The 19,107-nt window shown below is 37.8% G+C and overlaps 1 protein-coding gene across 1 annotated transcript; it reads left to right on the forward strand.

Annotated features, from left to right (window-relative positions):
• The first annotated feature begins 1,943 nt into the window (after positions 1-1,943).
• On the forward strand, positions 1,944-17,812 carry LOC103711610 (cystinosin homolog). The gene is made up of 8 exons (XM_008797832.5): positions 1,944-2,115; positions 2,277-2,409; positions 3,855-3,944; positions 4,063-4,187; positions 4,360-4,402; positions 15,499-15,616; positions 15,701-15,750; positions 17,511-17,812. The coding sequence occupies exons 1-8, from the start codon at positions 1,997-1,999 to the stop codon at positions 17,655-17,657; spliced, it is 825 nt and encodes a 274-aa protein (XP_008796054.4). The 5' UTR covers positions 1,944-1,996; the 3' UTR covers positions 17,658-17,812.
• Positions 17,813-19,107: the final 1,295 nt, after the last annotated feature.

Raw genomic sequence — 19,107 nt, forward strand, 5'->3', positions numbered from 1 at the left:
GAGAAGTGGTTTACTGTATGCACCCTTTTTGAAAAAGTCCTTGACTTTATGCTTTCCCCCATGAATTTTTGCAATAGACTAACGAACACTTAAAAAAGCTTGATATAATACTGGTGGAGAAATTTGATAGATAATATTGTCACATTATATATAGGGATTAGAAGGGTGATCTTGAAAAGTTGGATGGCTAAACCGACAGAAGTCGTGATGGAAATAATAATCATATTTGGAGCTAAATTCTCTTACAAACATTCTTGTTCTATAGCTCATTATCTACCGGCTCCTTCTATCAATATTTTTTTTTTAAAATAACGGATGCTAAAACATCAATTTAACAAATTAATTCTATTTTCACAAAGGTTTAGGGTATTAGAAGTATTTGGATATCGAATCCTCCAAGTTTGGAGGATTAAGTATATGTAGAGAAGGGATACCTCCCACATGAATTTAACAAATTAATCCTAATTTCACCAAGGTTTGGGGTATTTGAGGTATTTGTGTATCAAATCCTCCAAGTTACAAGATGGCAGCCATTGTAACAAGTTCATTTGGCACAAATAAGAACTATTAATTATAACCTTGGTAAAATAACATCTCTCTTCAAAATTTAAAATTTTAAGAATTTTCTCTCCAAATTTTGTACCACCTTAATATACATAACTTTTGATCATGTAAACAGTGATTTGGATAATAATGCCTGCTATTATCTGTTATTTTCCATTTCAATGCTGCTATAACAGTTATTATTTTAATATCATATAGTTTCAGATGCCATAGAATGGGACAAATACAGGTTATTATAAACATCATAACAATCAATAATAATTTTACAGTAAAATATATATATTTTTTTATCTTACCATATAATGTTAATTCTTGTGATGTGCCGCTGTAGGTGTTCCCCACTTCATTCATTTTTCTTTTCGTGAGAATCTGTGCGGTTATATATTTAGTCCTACATCAGTTATTTGCTGGAAGATTTTAAGTATTTATACAAAGCTAAATAATTTAAAATATACCTTTTGACTATTTTTTTATATATGAGATTTTAAGTTACGACAAATAGTATAAAAGCCGATCCATCCGATAGCCTATATGGACTAGGGATACTACAATACGAATTCATTAAGGCTGATCATGAATCGATAATTATACTTATGATTAGATTTAAATAGATTTGGACCTTTAGCCTAAGAGAACGTCAAAGCTTCAACAGAGAAGGATGTGAGAACCGTGCGACATATATTTAGTCCGATATCGATTATTTGCCGAAAAGACCTTGGATACTTATATAAGCCTAAAAAAGCCAAAAATCTGTGCGGCATGTGTTAAATCCCATCTCAGTTATTCATTAAGGACACCTTAAGTATTTATATAAGACTAACGGGTCCAAAATATATTTTTTGACTTTTTTTTTTTTAATGCGGTGCCAAGCAGTGTTACGTTTTCTCATTCCTATCTCATCAAAATTAAATTGACGTGTAATCACAAATTCTAAAATCCATCTTTTTCTTATAATAATTATTTATTTTATGTAAATAAATCTTTTTACTATTTTTTTATAATATAATCAGACCTTGTTCTACATGTGTGTAGTATTTATTATTTTATTTTTAATACAAAACGCATGAATCTCACTTTCCCAGCGGTTATTGAAATCGTGAACCAGATAAACTTTCTTAAAAGTCACCTCCAGTTGGTGCAAACGCGTCCACATTCATCTCCACGACGCACTTGTCCTACGTTCCAAACCAGCTTCATCCAAACCCCGCATACATCGTAAAACTCCAACATCAGCTTTCCGGAAATACCTCTCTTTTCAGCAACAATAACACTTCCTACCGATATGGTTCCTCCGTAAATAATATTCAAATCTAAGGGCCTTATTTCCGACAGTTGGCCACGTTAGTTCTTCCTGTTATTAAGTATCGAAGGGGAGAAAAAGAGAGAAAAATTCGTAAAAAGAGAGAAAAATTCGTAAAAAGAGGGGAAAAAAATGGCTTCTTGGAATTCTATACACCTTGAGGTTACCTATGAGGTTCTTGGATGGATCGCATTCGTCTCATGGTCATTTAGCTTCTACCCTCAAGTCATCCTCAATTACAGGCGAAAAAGGTTCGATTTTTTGTGACTCTTGTTGTAATTTTAGCCTCAAATTCCGTTTTCTGGCGGAAAGATTGAATTTTTATGGTGTATTTTGATTGTTTTTTGTGCTTTTCTTGGGTTTTGGTTGCTGTTAATTGACATTATTTGGCTTTATTGGTCGGGCATTGCAGTGTGGTTGGGCTGAATTTTGATTTCTTGGTGCTGAACATGACGAAGCACTCGTCGTATCTTGTATACAATGCGGTGATGTTCTTCAGCCCCACAGTTCAAAGGCAGTATCATGAGAAGTATGGATTTAAAGAGGTAGGTGGTCATTAATATGTGTTTGTGTTTCTGTGGATTGGAGCACTTTAGCTGATTGCTTAGTGTGGAAGTGTGTGTGTCTTTGGAGCTGGAAAACAAAACTCCATGCAAACATAAAATCTATATGACTCTTTCTATTGCTGCCGAATCCGGGCTGAGGTCGAAGCGGAGCTCGATCCTAAGGTCGGCTGGAGATGAGTTGAGTGGGTTGGTCGAGGTACTAGGGGTGGATCTCCTCCGTGTGTGGTCTGCAAAAAGTTTGCTTGCCGGAGAGTTTTTGATAGAGGATCCTCCGATACCTAAGTCAGAATAACGAGGCAACAGCATAGAAGGGAGAGAATTTCAGCAGAATGTAGTCTCTGTGAATAATATTGCATGCGTATCTAAGGTCCTTTGGGCTCCCTCTTAATATAAGGGTGCCCACGTTGTCTTTATCTAGCCTGACATGGGGTGCAATAATGACCACGTAACAACTGGTAGTATGGTCGCGGCATAGGAGCAAGTCCACTAGGCGGCGGGCAGTCAATTAGTAGTTCAAACAGGGGTTCTTGAGAGTTAATATTCCATGCTATTTAAGAATATTAGTAAGAAAATGCAGATATGGATATCATTCTCCATAATTACATGATATGGAGGTTCTGTATTCACCATGTTCACAAGTATAAAAATAAAATATTGTAAACAGTAACACAAGTCTCCTCAAAGACATATGTTAGTAAGATACCTTGTTACCAATAATACACCTTTCATGAGGATTGTCATATGAGACCTCATTAGTTTTGGTGCATTGGCTAGTTCATTCTTGTTTGCCACTTTTGCAATTTTTTGATGCGTTTGCTTTAAAACTGGGCCAAAGTGTTTTGGTATCTGGTCAAACTAGAACTGAAACTTTAAAATTTATGAGGGTTTAGTTGCATGCACATTCAATCCTTTGCATAGTGTTTTGGGCTTTCTTCATGGTGTATATATATTTATATATTTTAATTCCAATAGGAAGTGACGTATGTGGATCATACTCAAATCTGAAAATTTGGTTGACTTAAAATTAGTAATAAAATGATTTATTTTTGCTATTTTAAATGCAGTCTAGAATACACATAGATTCTGCTTTTGTATTTTAAATTTGGAGGTTGACCAGTCACTCCTCGCTTAAAAAGAAACAAGGCTGAACGGTATATTTCACATTGTATTTATATTAAATTTAGTCTATGTAATGAGATGTGATCCAATAGGCTATGCTGTTTCTAATTCAACGTTTTCATATCTCTAGAATCTGTTTTTGGGCCACTTTAAAACGATAATGACTATTTATGGTGATGCTGATAGTTGATCATGACATTACCGTAGATTTTTGGTTACAAGTATTTCCAACCTAAACACAGTATGTAGTGATAATACATGTAAATAGTTCATCTATACATCTTTTCTTTCCCCCATCATGGCAGATGATTCCTGTGGCTGCAAATGATGTCGCTTTTTCAGTACATGCTGTTGCATTGACAGCTTTCACTTTGTTCCAAGTTTTAATCTATGAAGTAAGTGATCCTATCTTAAACTAACTAAGCCTTTTGGCTTCTAGATTAAGTGACAACCCAATCCCTCATTGTAAGTACTCACTTTTCACCTTGTTTTTATGTCTGTTTACAAATGCAGCATGGCAATCAAAAGGTCTCAAAAACTTGTATTGCAATCACTACAGCTATTCTGGTTTCTGCTGTGGTCTGTGTGATCATAGCCTCGCCGAAACATTCGTGGCTCTGGCTCATCTCTGTATTCAAGTAATTCTTTATAGTTACCTGAAGAGAAACATTTATAGTGGCTCACTGTTGTGATTTTTGTTTGGAGGGCAAAGAAAAAAGAAATAAGTTATCACAAATATTTCTTCAATTTTTTTTGTTGCAATAATCTGATAATGTGATTAATCTTTCCTTATTACCATGTGTGTTTTAGCGCAATACAAGTAATCATGACAGCGATCAAGTACATTCCACAGGTAAAGATACTTCTGTAGTTTAATAAATTTTCTATTTCCTGTCGATTGTTCTTGGTTTTTAAAATATTATCATATTTTAGTGTGCAATTGTAGGAATACGATAAAATTGGCTTTTTCATCGGAAACTTGCAAAGCGTAAGTTGATGAAGTATAAAGTTAACCTTGATTGACTAATTCAAGCTTTATGAGAGACATTCTAATGTGATTACCAATCTGAAAATAGAGCAATCATATATTAGAAGTTAGAATTCTGAAGTTTCCTCTCTCTAATAGCTAATTCCATTCAATTCCAAATTTGGCCCGCATAAACACAAAATAGGAAAAACATATATTTAAGGAAAATAAAGGATGAGATAGAAGCATTTTACCCTATGCATTGTGAATAACTCATCTCCCACTTAAGTTTCTATCCCAATTCTACATTGGAAATGCACCAGTATGTTAGCTTATGCTTTTTTCAGCATTCATATCTGAATGGTCTTTATTGGATTGAGTTCTACTTACGAAAGAAACTACTTCCATTTGTAATGGTTAATTTTTTGAAGATGAAGGCTAGGTGGCCAACTTAGGTGATTTCAAGTCTAGAAAGCACTCTTTTTAACTTAGAATATAATTGCTTTTCGAGTTAGGAGATTTGAATTCCCTATAACCTCAACAGAAAGATATGTAAACAATTCTGAAGTTAATCAAAATAACTTTCTCTCTTTCTCTACCAACTAGCCTTAGCTCAGCTGGCTGTCATCCCTCTCCACGTAGGAGAGGTCCAGGATTCAAACCCTGGTGGTGGCATCCCTAATTTTATAAAACTCTAGGTCTTCTTTTGTACAACTGTCAACCAATAAGTACAGCAGGTTGTCAAAAAAACTGGCTGGAAAAAATAAGATTTATAAGGATGCCAACTAGAGAATAAAAGAACTCGGATCATATTTCACTTAAGGGCATATTCCTTGGGAAGGAACTTTAAGTGACCCAAGCACTGGTGCTTCAAGTTGGATGCTTTATTTGGTAAACCCTTAGGGATCACCACGTATTGATGTCACCATAATAATGTGGAGTTGAACAACAACAATGGATCAAATTTTTTACTTGTGATATTGATGGCTATAAATTTAAAGTTATATATTTGAATCCCTTACCTCATTTTAATACTATATGAGTCAGAAGATCCATTTTCATTAAGAACGGATAGCCTGGTTCTTCTAAACTTAGGGAATTGGTAGTTTTCCATCCAGGTAATGTACAGGAATAGGATGTACTAGGTTTTATGGAGCCAAATTATCATGTCAAGCAAACAAGGTGCTTATTAAGTGCTCAGATTTGAAATTTGGCTGGAGTAAGGTTTTACATAGATGAAGGAAACAAATTTTGGTTCAAGTTATCCAATGGGAAAAGAATATTTAATTTAAGCATAATGATATTAGTGTATGGGAGTATCCATGGTAAATTAGGTTGTAAATCTGAGGGTTTGAGAAATTTATGTAGCTTTGAAGATCATAATATGTAAGAAAGAGTTGGTAGGAAGAAAGTTGACCAATTTAGATGAACAACCAGGAAAGTGATAACTATAAGAACCTTTTAGAAGTAGAGATGATATCTGGTGTTGCTGGAACACCTTAATACCTAGACATTGTAACTTGACTTTTAAGGCATCATGCCTTCTTTACAAGCACATTTAATTAGGTAACGGTTGCTAAAAATATCTGGGCAAAATTTCTTCAAAGTCAATTACTTGAGTAATATGCAACTATTTGGTGAGTTGAAGGTCATTAGCATCAGAGTCTGCTTTGGATTCTCCCAATTTGCAGAATTTCTGTCGGTGGAACTCAAACAGGTTGATGTCAAAATTTCAGTGGGTATCACCACATGTGTATCAAAATATATTAGGTTGCTTTCAAGCTTTAAGGAATCCAACTGTTCCTCTGACTTAGTCAAAGTCCGGAAAAGTGTTTTCTGTGGAAGTCCTTCAATATAGGAGCAGAGCCCCTCATTTAGGTTCTAGAGGTTTCTGTCTTTACATGTTAAGGTCTAATGAGGATGTACTTATTTTGAGAAATAGATTAAAAAAATCTCCATTTTGTCACTTGTGTTGGTCAAACCCATCTACTTGATATGATTTTGCTGGCTACATATTACCTAACCTAATCTTAGAAGAAAGAATCAAGGGAAGGAAGTGGTGAAACTTCCCATGGGTCTATCCTAGCATACAATGACACTTTTTCCTCTGTATGAAGTCCCAATCCATGACTTGGAAAAAAAAGAGAAGAGACACTAACCCCCCCCCCCCCCCCCCCCCCCCCCCCCCCCCGCCCCGCGGGAGCCAATCACCTAAGTTCTGCTGAATCTATCATCGGCTGCATCAGATGCTCAAGAAGAAGATAAAGTAGGTTCTCTTAAGATTGCACAATAATCTTATTGTGGATGGATGATGAGCTTGGTAAAAGAAGGATATCAGAATATATATTTTTCTTAAGAAAGTGTATCTTAATGAGAGTGCTAGAAAGCTGGTGATTGATGAGCTTGAATAGTGAATTATCAGTGATCATCTATAAGCAGTGGAAGAGAGATAAGGGCAGATAAGGCCTCCAAATTTCTGAGTGTCCTTGCAAGAGGTTGTTAACAATATCTTTATGTAATTGCTTGGTAAGTTATTCAATACAAAGCTTCATAAGAAATTTGCCCTTACTGTCGTATTTGTTTCATAAGGGGGGAATGTAGGAGTTTCAGCATATTAGCGTCGCAAATGGTATTCATATTATTTTCGCTATTATTTTAGCAAATTAAACAACTTTCTAAATGATTTGATGTTAATGGAATACTGTTGTGGGGCACGGAATCATAGATTTTGCCTTAATGGTTTAGTAGCGGTTAAATTCTAGAATCTAGATTGAGAAAGTTCTGGGTTTTGTTTCAAAATTGATATGAAAAAGAATTATGTAAGAATAGTACATTTGACAGAGGAAAGTAGGTCTATGACTTTGAACTTCTTCTTGATTCTCTGTCGCTCTAGTATCTCTTCTTAAGAACACCACTTAGAGGCATCATGACTTCATGGCAGCAATTTTCATTTCTCTTTCTTTCATTTCTCTAGTATCAATAGCAAAAACAAATAAATATCTTCGTCTAATGGCCTAATGTCCACCCATCTCTCAAACTTTCCGACGAATCCTAAAGATCCTAAAACTTAAGCTCGATCAGACTATTTCAAACACAATCCCTAGGAATCTGAAACCTGAGCTCTGATACCACCAAATCTGTCATACCCCGAGCCCGAGGCGCGGCAGACGCCGCACGCCTGCACGGCGGGCCGCACAGGCGTGCAAGGCATCGGAACATATCGGAACAATCACAGATGTTCAAAATTGACATAAATTTTGAAAGTCATCCAAAAGCAGTCTTACAAAACTCCAAAATAACATATGCTTACGTAAGTCAAATGTCCAAACTAAACTAACTAAAATGCCAATAACTGAAGAATCATCGGAAACTCTAACGCACTCCCCAATCCCGTGCGATCAAGCCTCTGGATCTGAAAAATGGAGAAAACAGAATAATGAGCTACACTAGCCCAATAAGCAACAAAATATCCCAGAGTGGGGTCAGAGCATATCAGATCAAAAATACAGGATAATGTCTGGAATAAATCACAAATAATATCATTTTTCTCTTTTCAAAACTTATTATCATTTTTCCAAAAATCTGATACCAGAATCTCAACATGATAGGCTACGACCATGTAACACAGTGGCATGGGTTGCACAAAGTGCCAAATCCACTATTTTTATCCACCGATGGCAGCCGGTGTTGCACAAAAGTGCCAAATCCACTATATTTACCCACCGATGGCAGCCGGTGTCCAAAAATCACTATTCTAATCACCGGTGGCGCGGTGTCGGAACCGGTTCCTCACAGATTACAAGTCGACAGGTCCAACGTATAATCCCCATTGGCGGGGCCAGAACAGAATAGAATAGATCATAGCCATGCTGAGAATACATATATATAAAAACAGATTTCATAAATTTTTCAGTCATAGTTTACGGATTTCAAAGCATAATTTTCAAATGAAATTTAACATGCCAGACCCATTTTACTAAATACAAAACATATTTCAGAATTTAATCTATTTATCAAATAATTTGGAAATCACACTCGAAGTATTAAGTTACTTACCTCTTCTCGCTTAATTCCTACTTCAGGTAGGCGGATCAGGTTCACCTGTTAACATTTAATTAATTCCTTGTTAATTTCAGAGTTAAGCAAAATTCAGAAATAATACTACTGGGTACGGCCCAACAGGTCCTAGAGTTGGCCCATAATGGGCATAGCCTGATAGGGCCCACATCGGACATGGCCCAATGGGCCCGCATAGACTCGGTCCAATAGGGCCCCCAAGGTTGGCCTCTAATTCATTTATAAGATTCATTTCAGGGACCAATATCTAATTACAGAGTACTGTTCCGTAATAAAACTTGGATAAAAGGACCATAGAATTATATTTGAGGACCTTTATATAATAAATCTTTCTTTTAGGGATCGAACATAAATTTCAGAAGATCCTTTTGTGAAATAACATACTGTCAAGGGCTTAACTGCAAAATTCTATTTATTGGCCAAATGGGTTCGGGTTTCGGGTCTGAATTGGGTTTCGGGTTTCGGGTCTGAACTGGGTTTCGGGTTTCGGGTCTAAACTGGGTTTCGGGTTTCGAGTCTGAACTGGGTTTCGGGTTTCGGATTTCGGATTCAGATTTCGGGTTTCGGATTTCGGATTTAGATTGGGCCCAAGTTGGGCCCACCGTGAATTGGGCCCAAGTTGGGCCCACCATGAACTGGGCCCAATCTTGGCCCAGTTCGGCCCATAACGGGCCTTCTTCCTTCCCAATCTCCCCACGGACAGGGGAGATGGGAAAATAGGGGAGGAAGGGGGGGCCGGCCTAGGTGGCCGGACAGTGGCCCGGCCGGCGGCTCGCGAGGGACACGGCCGTCGGTAGGGCGGTCGTGGCCGGCGGCAGAGTGCCACGGCAGCTCGGCCGTGGAGGGAGGATCCGAGGATGACCTCGGTTTGGGGCTTGAACAGAAAAAAAAAAATGAAATACAGGGCAAGAGAAGGCTTACCGGCGGTCGACGGAGGCGACGGGAGGAAGATCTCGGCCGCGGCTGTTCGATCCGGCGGTCAAGCGACGGTGGTGTTCGAAACCGAGAGAATGGATCTTGGAACAGGGGATGGCCGCGAGGGGGATCCGGACGGCGCTCGGTCGGGAAGAGGACGCCGGTCACTCGGGAGGCAAGAACAAAGGAAGAAGAGGGAGGAGAGGGAGAGGAGGAGACGGAGGAGAGGGAGGAGGAAAGGGGGGTTTTATAACCCCATTTCAACAGCTCTCCGCCGCGAAAATCGCGGCGGTGGGGTGAAATCAACGGCCGCTCGTGCGGCCGTGGGGTGGCTGCGGAATGACCGCGGGGCTGCCGCGTAACGCCCGCGGCGCCCCGCCCTCGCTGCGCCCGAAGAAGCCGGAGGGGATCGCGTCTGCGATCCCCTGCTCTGGCTCCTTCCAAAAAAGGAAAACGGGGCTGAAGTCGGCTGGGGCTGCCGACTTCAGCCCGTATCTCACATTCTCTCCCCCTTAAAAAAATTTCGTCCTCAAAATTTAAGAGATCTAGGCCTTTCAGATGCTCAGCCCATTGAGTAATATAAATCCAAGATCTCATTCTCCTCGATCAAAATCAGTGTGATAGATAGCTTTGGATCAACTATCAAAAATTCATAAAATTCGCAAGATTAACACTAGATAAGTGATTGACTAAAATCTCATATTGAAATTATCATCTTGATGCATGTTCACTAGAGATTGGATCAGGATCGATTCACAACAGGATTGATTAAAATTAGTTGTGTTTGGGATAGAACTTGAAATGAAATAGATCTCATACACTTATCATGGTAGTGTGCTGATCCCTCAAAGGATAATGACCATCCTTAGAGTCAATCATTATATAGCTAAGAATGTAATTCACAAAATGAACATGTACTGATGATCATTAGATAGCAACAGTCTATCTCAAAAATAATTTGCATCAAATCACAAGAGCAGGTCTGAGAAGGCAAAGTATTGATACCATGATTCAAAATGCCACAAAGCTTTTAACTTAAACTTATAAATCATAAGATGAGAGCAGATAATGCATGGTTTATTCAGATACTTAACAAATTAGACCATATTTGGTCAACAATCAACTAACCCGAGTCATGATACGCTCAATTATTATTATTATTATTTTCTTAGCATACCCAAAAATAGCAAATTCTATCCAAGAGATAACATAATCATATCATGATTGACCTGAGAATCAATAGTATACACCTTCCCTTATTAACAAAATCTTTCATTATTGAATAACATAGTCTTTCATAATAACATGTTACCAAAACATAGTCAATATTTTTGATCAGTTTAAATTGACTCAGTCCATCATACTTTCGCTGCGCAACTCTGATCAATATTCTCCAAAATTTCTTAATGATCCCAGATCATCAACATTTTTTTTTTTAATAATATCCAAGCAAAATTTTATCCTTGCTTTCCAAGTACACTAGGTCATGATTAACCCTTGAGATAGTTGTCGTATTTGTACCATCATATAATCAAGTAATCATATTCTAGATCCAAATTTGAACTAAGCCAATTCTAGTTTCCCTTGACAATTCCATTATACAAGTTGATATTTATTCTAAGCTTCGATAATTAAAAGATTCTAGATTAACTTACTCAGGAGCTTACTTAATCATTCTGAATCTTTTCTTTTAGGCTAAACTTATTTGGGCCTCTCATGAAATCCCACTTGCATTTCTTATATGGTGATACAAAATCCATAATCAACTCATGGCCTTGATTTATAAATATTTAATTCACAAGAATCTAATAATCTAGTTCAAAGATTTACAAAAAATTTCCACCAAGATATAAGCTCTATGATTTTACATTGAGATCAACACCTCAAATAAGTAAAATATTTTTATTTGCAGTACTGCAAACATTTCGGGATCTTGTAAATCTACTAGACTTAGAGAATCTACTAATAACACAATGATATCCATATCGATCAAAATCAAAAGAACTATACTTTCCAACGATCTTTTTTTTTTTTTTTTTTTAAACAAGGAAAAGCATCAAGAACTTTTCCAAATCAAACAAGTCCTATTTTCGACCAACCCAAAAACATTTTAATCCGCCAATATTCTCAAGATTTACTAATTGACTTTCCATCAAAATATCAATCTTAATTGTTTCAAGTCTCAAGTAGAGCCAAATAAAAATTCTTAAGTCTCATCCCCAAGTATATTTTCCTTCTATATACGAGTTCCATGCATGATCCACATACAGATTTCAATAAATATTTTTTAGTCCAAGCTTAAAACATCTTTTTATAGATGAATCTTAATTTGCCACCAAAATAATTAACTTCAACTAGAAGCAATATCCACAGTGCCTGATATCAAGTTAAACTTTCAAAATAATTATATTGCACGATAATATCTCATGATTAATATTCCTTCACTTAATTTAGTCAAAATCTAATTAATCATAACTTGAAATACAAATTGCTCTACCAAGAAAACTACCAGAATAACTTATTCACACTTTGGTTACAGCCATAATTAGGTTGCATTCTAATTTTAGCATTTCAAAATTCTGATAAAATAATATAAATTTATCAATAGCAAAAGCAAATAAATATCTTCGTCTAATGGCCTAATGTCCACCCATCTCTCAAACTTTCCGACGAATCCTAAAGATCCTAAAACTTAAGCTCCATCAGACTATTTCAAACACAATCCCTAGGAATCCGAAATCTGAGCTCTGATACCACCAAATCTGTCATGCCCCGAGCCCGAGGCGCGGCAGACGCCGCACGCCCGCACGGCGGGCCGCACAGGCGTGCAAGGCATCGGAACATATCGGAACAATCACAGATGTTCAAAATTGACATAAATTTTGAAAGTCATCCAAAAGCAGTCTTACAAAACTCCAAAATAACATATGCTTACGTAAGTCAAATGTCCAAACTAAACTAACTAAAATGCCAATAACTGAAGAATCATCGGAAACTCTAACGCACTCCCCAATCCCGTGCGATCAAGCCTCTGGATCTGAAAAATGGAGAAAACAGAATAATGAGCTACACTAGCCCAGTAAGCAACAAAATACCCCAGAGTGGGGTCAGAGCATATCAGATCAAAAATACAGGATAATGTCTGGAATAAATCACAAATAATATCATTTTTCTCTTTTCAAAACTTATTATCATTTTTCCAAAAATCTGATACCAGAATCTCAACATGATAGGCTACGACCACGTAACCCAGTGGCATGGGTTGCACAAAGTGCCAAATCCACTATTTTTATCCACCGATGGCAGCCGGTGTTGCACAAAAGTGCCAAATCCACTATATTTACCCACCGATGGCAGCCGGTGTCCAGAAACCACTATTCTAATCACCGGTGGCGCGGTGTCGGAACCGGTTCCTCACAGATTACAAGTCGACAGGTCCAACGTATAATCCCCATTGGCGGGGCCAGAACAGAACAGAACAGATCATAGCCATGCTGAGAATACATATATATAAAAGCAGATTTCATAAATTTTCCAGTCATAGTTTACGGATTTCAAAGCATAATTTTCAAATGAAATTTAACATGCCAGACCCATTTTACTAAATACAAAACATATTTCAGAATTTAATCTATTTATCAAATAATTTGGAAATCACACTCGAAGTATTAAGTTACTTACCTCTTCTCGCTTAATTCCTACTTCAGGTAGGCAGATCAGGTTCACCTGTTAACATTTAATTAATTCCTTGTTAATTTCAGAGTTAAGCAAAATTCAGAAATAATACTACTGGGTACGGCCCAACAGGTCCTAGAGTTGGCCCATAATGGGCATGGCCCGATAGGGCCCACATCGGACACGGCCCAATGGGCCCGCATAGACTCGGTCCAATAGGGCCCCCAAGGTTGGCCTCTAATTTATTTATAAGATTCATTTCAGGGACCAATATCTAATTACAGAGTACTGTTCCGTAATAAAACTTGGATAAAAGGACCATAGAATTATATTTGAGGACCTTTATATAATAAATCTTTCTTTTAGGGATCGAACATAAATTTCAGAAGACCCTTTTGTGAAATAACATACTGTCAAGGGCTTAACTGCAAAATTCTATTTATTGGCCAAATGGGTTCGGGTTTCGGGTCTGAATTGGGTTTCGGGTTTCGGGTCTGAACTGGGTTTCGGGTTTCGGGTCTAAACTGGGTTTCGGGTTTCGGATTTCGGATTCAGATTTCGGGTTTCGGATTTCGGATTTAGATTTCGGATTTCGGATTTTCGGATTTCGGATTTAGACTGGGCCCAAGTTGGGCCCACCGTGAACTGGGCCCAAGTTGGGCCCACCATGAACTGGGCCCAATCTTGGCCCAGTTCGGCCCATAACGGGCCTTCTTCCTTCCCAATCTCCCCACAGACAGGGGAGATGGGAAAATAGGGGAGGAAGGGGGGGCCGGCCTAGGTGGTCGGACAGTGGCCCGGCCGGCGGCTCGCGAGGGACACGGCCGTCGGTAGGGCGGTCGTGGCCGGCGGCAGAGTGCCATGGCAACTCGGCCGTGGAGGGAGGATCCGAGGATGACCTCGGTTTGGGGCTTGAACAGAAAAAAAAAATATGAAATACAGGGCAAGAGAAGGCTTACCGGCGGTCGACGGAGGCGACGGGAGGAAGATCTCGGCCGCGGCTGTTCGATCCGGCGGTCAAGCGACGGTGGCGTTCGAAACCGAGAGAATGGATCTCGGAACAGGGGATGGCCGCGAGGGGGATCCGGACGGCGCTCGGTCGGGAAGAGGACGCCGGTCACTCGGGAGGCAAGAACAAAGGAAGAAGAGGGAGGAGAGGGAGAGGAGGAGACGGAGGAGAGGGAGGAGGAAAGGGGGGTTTTATAACCCCATTTCAACAGCTCTCCGCCGTGAAAATCGCGGCGGTGGGGTGAAATCAACGGCCGCTCGTGCAGCCGTGGGGTGGCTGTGGAATGACCGCGGGGCTGCCGCGTAACGCCCGCGGCGCCCCGCCCTCGCTGCGCCCGAAGAAGCCGGAGGGAATCGCGTCTGCGATCCCCTGCTTTGGCTCCTTCCAAAAAAGGAAAACGGGGCTGAAGTCGGCTGGGGCTGCCGACTTCAGCCCGTATCTCACAGATGGTGAATCAAGATGTGAAGCTCTCTGCATAGTCTTGAACTGTTTGGCAACTCTTTTAATTATTAATCTGGTTTATCATTCACACATTGATTTTCGTAATGCTTTTCCTGAACAAACTAGTTGTGTTTATTCTACACTCTTATGTTCTACGCTATCCATTACCCGAGGTTATGTTTCTGTAAATTGATCATGCTGGTAGTAATAGTGGAGGCAGACCTAACTTGAAGGATGAGTAATTCATAGAGAAAATAGACATTGAGACATGTAGACAAAGATATGCAATTAACCTGTAAGACTATCTTTCTTTAGGTAGGGAGGTGATATTAAATAAAAGATATCTTCTCTCCTCATTACAACATAAGCATGCATTCTATTCTTTGTCGAAATTTTTATGGTTATGTTATATTTCATCTAACATAACAACTATTTTACCAGTTAGAGTAAAAGACTGCAAAATACATAATTAGACATTAAAAAAATTGATGTTCTAGTTGTTATGATTTTCTTACATCAATACCAACATACTCCTATTGATGAAATGCAAAACCATTCATAAATCAAGGCTTAGTTGGGCATATGAAATTAGTGAAGGTCACTGTAGGTAAGATTATTTTCTGGAACTTCATATTAATATTCAAGTAGGGCCACATATGAAACATTGTTTTCTTTCCTTTATAGGAAAAAACACGTTATGTTATTGATAAAGATTTTTGGCTTATTTAGTGGAAAACAAATATTCTATCTGGTCTCTATGTCTATCCTATTTGTTATATTCAGCTCATTGATTCTTTACTTAGGTTTATTTACTTTCTTTCTGAATAGTTCTTATTTATGGATATTACCTAGCTCTCTTTGTTAGGCTGTAATGAACTTTAGGCGCAAGAGCACAGTTGGCTGGAGCATTGGCAACATTTTACTTGATTTGTTGGGAGGCATGCTGAATTTTGCTCAGATGGGTGTGCAATCTATAGACCAGGGTGAGTTCCGTGTTTCTTACATGAAGTTCTCCATATGACGTACAATTTTTTTCCATTTTCTTGATCAAACTCATCATTGGGCAGATACATGGGTAAACTTCTATGGTAACTTTGGGAAAACACTGCTTTCATTGGTTAGTGCTATACTGTTCTCAACTCTTAGTCTAATTTTTTGTATGAAGGAAGATAATGGAAGTTTTTGTTTTTTCTACAGCTGTACTGGTAATGCATTTTTCAAGTTCTAGAGTCTTTCCTTTTCCATTATTATATCTCTTGTTATATACAGCAGTTTTTGACATATAACATGCATATTTTTGGTAGAGCATATAATAAGCTTTTGATTCATTCCATGCACATAGAGTTCGCTATACCTGTGATAGTGAATTTGGTTGGGAAGGAAGCAATTCCACTGATTGTTATTCATAATGCTAGAGGTTAAAGAAGTCTAATGGGTAGGATGACAGTGTTAGGTCATGTTTAATTGAGTCAACCTATAAAGTTGCCTATCAACACTACTTCTTCTCAAAGTGTCTGCAATTCCATAAGCTGAATAAATTCAAAGGATGAAGGTTGTATTGCACTAAGATGAATTATGGACCCTCATGAGAAAGCCGCCTTATCTTTATCTGTGTATGATGATTGTGCGAAAAAGAGCAACTCTTTTAGTGAGAAAATGAGTAGTTTGGTTTGAATCATTTCTTAAGGCTTCGTGCTTGTTTTTAGCAAAACTTAGTTAAGCAGTCAACAGTCTTGCAGGAAAATACTAGAAGAGGCAAAAGCTACAAAATTCGTAATGATCTATTATTATCTGAACTGAAATCTATTATTATCTGACTGAAAGATGCATGAATGGTGGTTCCTAGCTTAAGTCTGTTGTTGATTTAGGTACTATTGATCTTATGAGATCTAGATTTTTGCTTCTGCTTTAAGTTTAAGCCAATTGATTTCACCATAGGAGTATCTCGCTAAGGAGTAAGGACATTACTGTATGTAATTTGATGGCCTGCCAGAAATCTTTGGTCTTGTCAATGAAGTTGGCTCTTCTCAATGGTCTAATTATTCAACTTATCAATTCAACCCTTTTTACACAATAAAATAATCATGTTGTTGGATGCTCCCTTGTTGGTGTAAGGTTGTCTTTTGTAGAAAGAATCTTGTTGATACCATTCCCATGAAAAAGAAAAAGAAAAACTAAAGAAAAAAAATAAAAAAAGAAGTCTACTTATTCTCTTTACATGAGCAATATAGAAGGGCTAGGTTGAAGGTTGATTCCCTGGCCTTTATCGTCTCCAAGGCTACCAGGCAATCGAAAAAAAGAGGAAGAAAATCAAGCTTGTGTCAGGCAGGTGAACTATTTCTATGCGTGTCATTTAGGATTACCCTCATAGGCCATAATCTGTAGAAGGAAAATAGATTTTTAAATGTTTGATTTCCATTCCCCAATTTATTGGACTTCTGCACATAAATACATCACCATAAAACCCTTTTGAATGTAATTAAACCCCCAACTTCTTAATTCTTCACGGATTCTTATGCATTGATGCTAAAGTCCTCCTTGCTTCAGTATAAGGCATTGTATTCTACCAAGACTTTGATCAGATGCAAATATTAGTTGAATTCCTTTGTTATATGAAAATGCTGTGGATATATTTTAATGTAAGTGGATACCTATGCAATCATATTTTGCTTGCACTGAAAGCACTGATAGTAGAATATGTTGAGTATTGCTTGATGAGCTGATTACATGAGAATTACGCCTAAAATATCTTTATCTCAGTCCTAACATAATCCTTGAGTGTCCAAAATTTGATAGCTTCAAAATTGGTCGCTGAGGTCAATTTTCTTTCAATAAATATGATTTTTTAAACTGAAATATATAAATTCTTTTCTTCAGGAAGTTGTATTTTTCGACCTTCTCTTTATCTTCCAGCATTATATACTCTATCCTGCCAAAAAGGAAGAAAGAAATCAGACAATTGTGCAAGAGAGAATCGGCCCACTTACCAAGTCTCCAAACAATTCTGTATCAACAAATGTATAAAGGGATATCTTGGCTTTTTAATGTTTTCTTTTTATTTTGTGAATAGAATGGAGGGGAAATTCCTCCAGAAAACATCTTTTCATTTGATGTGGTAAAACTAGTCATGTGCAGATGCGCTTATCTATATGCCATCAGATAGCATTCCTTATTTACAACACAGAATTCAGGTGATAATAAATAGACTAATTTATAATCATGCAGTTTCATGAAAGCGAAATGCATGGATGCTCTTTTAGCATTTATGGAGGTGATGGTGGAATAATTTACATGGATAAGATTGGCTGACGTTGATCTGATAGAACTTGTATGATATTGTTTCATTATTTTTTTTAGAGTTCCATCAAAGAAACCTTGATCGAGCAGCATATAGAGAAGGATAATGACATGAGAGTCTTCAAGTGTTCTCTCCGGAAGAAGAAAATCTTGAGAATTTGACTCTCTCTCTCTCTCTCTCTCTCTCTCTCTCTCTAGGGGGAAAAGCCATCTTTCTGTAGGAGAAAAAAAATCACTTCAATCATGGTATAGAATTTCCTTCTGTGTCTAATTTGAGTGTGTTATGGAAAAAGTAGCCTCATTATTCACCTATTGGTCACAAGATTCATGTAGACCTGCATTTCTTGGAAGCTCGTCTAAGTTCATCTCTGTTATTCTGACCAAGCTCCCATGTAATATGACAATCTCCCATGTTTGCCTGGTTGCAGTGCATCCTCTAGGATCAGTTGGAGCAAAGTGCAGGTCCGGACTGATATTAGATGCAATTTCATGGTCAATAATTTTTAGTCTGAAATATCAATAGTTGTGTCGTGGATCACTGCATGAAATTTATGAATGATTTGAAATCGACTATTTTGACAATAAAAAGAAATTAATTTCGATTTTTATTGTTGGTTTGTAATGTTATTACCGACGTATGACCTGAATTTGTTACATTATTTTAAACATATACATGACTATATGTACTTCTGGGATTACTATTAAAACTAGAACTATTAGAGTTCATCAAACAGAAACTAAAATGTAATATGTTTTGGATAAGATACTCAAGTAATATCTTTGCTTTATTTTAGCTGTTTAGAAAATTATGCTGCAATTTAATTTTATGGGCATCTAATGCTGCTGCTATAATATGCAATTGGGACAACACAAAACCCAATATGTCAATCCAAGCCATAACCTCATCTTAAGCTTGATTTAAGTTGGGTTAGATTGATGACAGGTTGGAATTTGGCTCGAGTTGTCTTGGGATGATTGAGTTTAATAGAGGTTAAAACTCTCTCACCACCATATCATTATGCATCATCCCACCCCAATTAGCAGATTGGACCGAGAGGATTTAAAGTTGTCCTAGTTGTAGCCACATTAAAGATTTCAAACATTTCAAAATGTGTGTTCCATGAAATTTTTGATTTTATAACCCATCCAATTGGGTGTCAAACATGAACTTAAGTAC

Source organism: Phoenix dactylifera, chromosome 4 (assembly GCF_051530095.1).
Source record: "Phoenix dactylifera cultivar Ajwa chromosome 4, Ajwa_hap1_PhDact_Kaust_v1.1, whole genome shotgun sequence".
In the NCBI taxonomy this organism is placed as follows: domain Eukaryota; kingdom Viridiplantae; phylum Streptophyta; class Magnoliopsida; order Arecales; family Arecaceae; genus Phoenix; species Phoenix dactylifera.

Bases quoted from the DNA above. Each gene is read 5' to 3' on its own strand.
- LOC103711610 (XM_008797832.5), top strand. From the start codon at position 1,997: ATGGCTTCTTGGAATTCTATACACCTTGAGGTTACCTATGAGGTTCTT. The intron at 2,116-2,276 runs GTTCGATTTTTT...CGGGCATTGCAG, and splicing joins CTCAATTACAGGCGAAAAAG to TGTGGTTGGGCTGAATTTTG. The intron at 4,188-4,359 runs GTAATTCTTTAT...TGTGTGTTTTAG, and splicing joins TGGCTCATCTCTGTATTCAA to CGCAATACAAGTAATCATGA.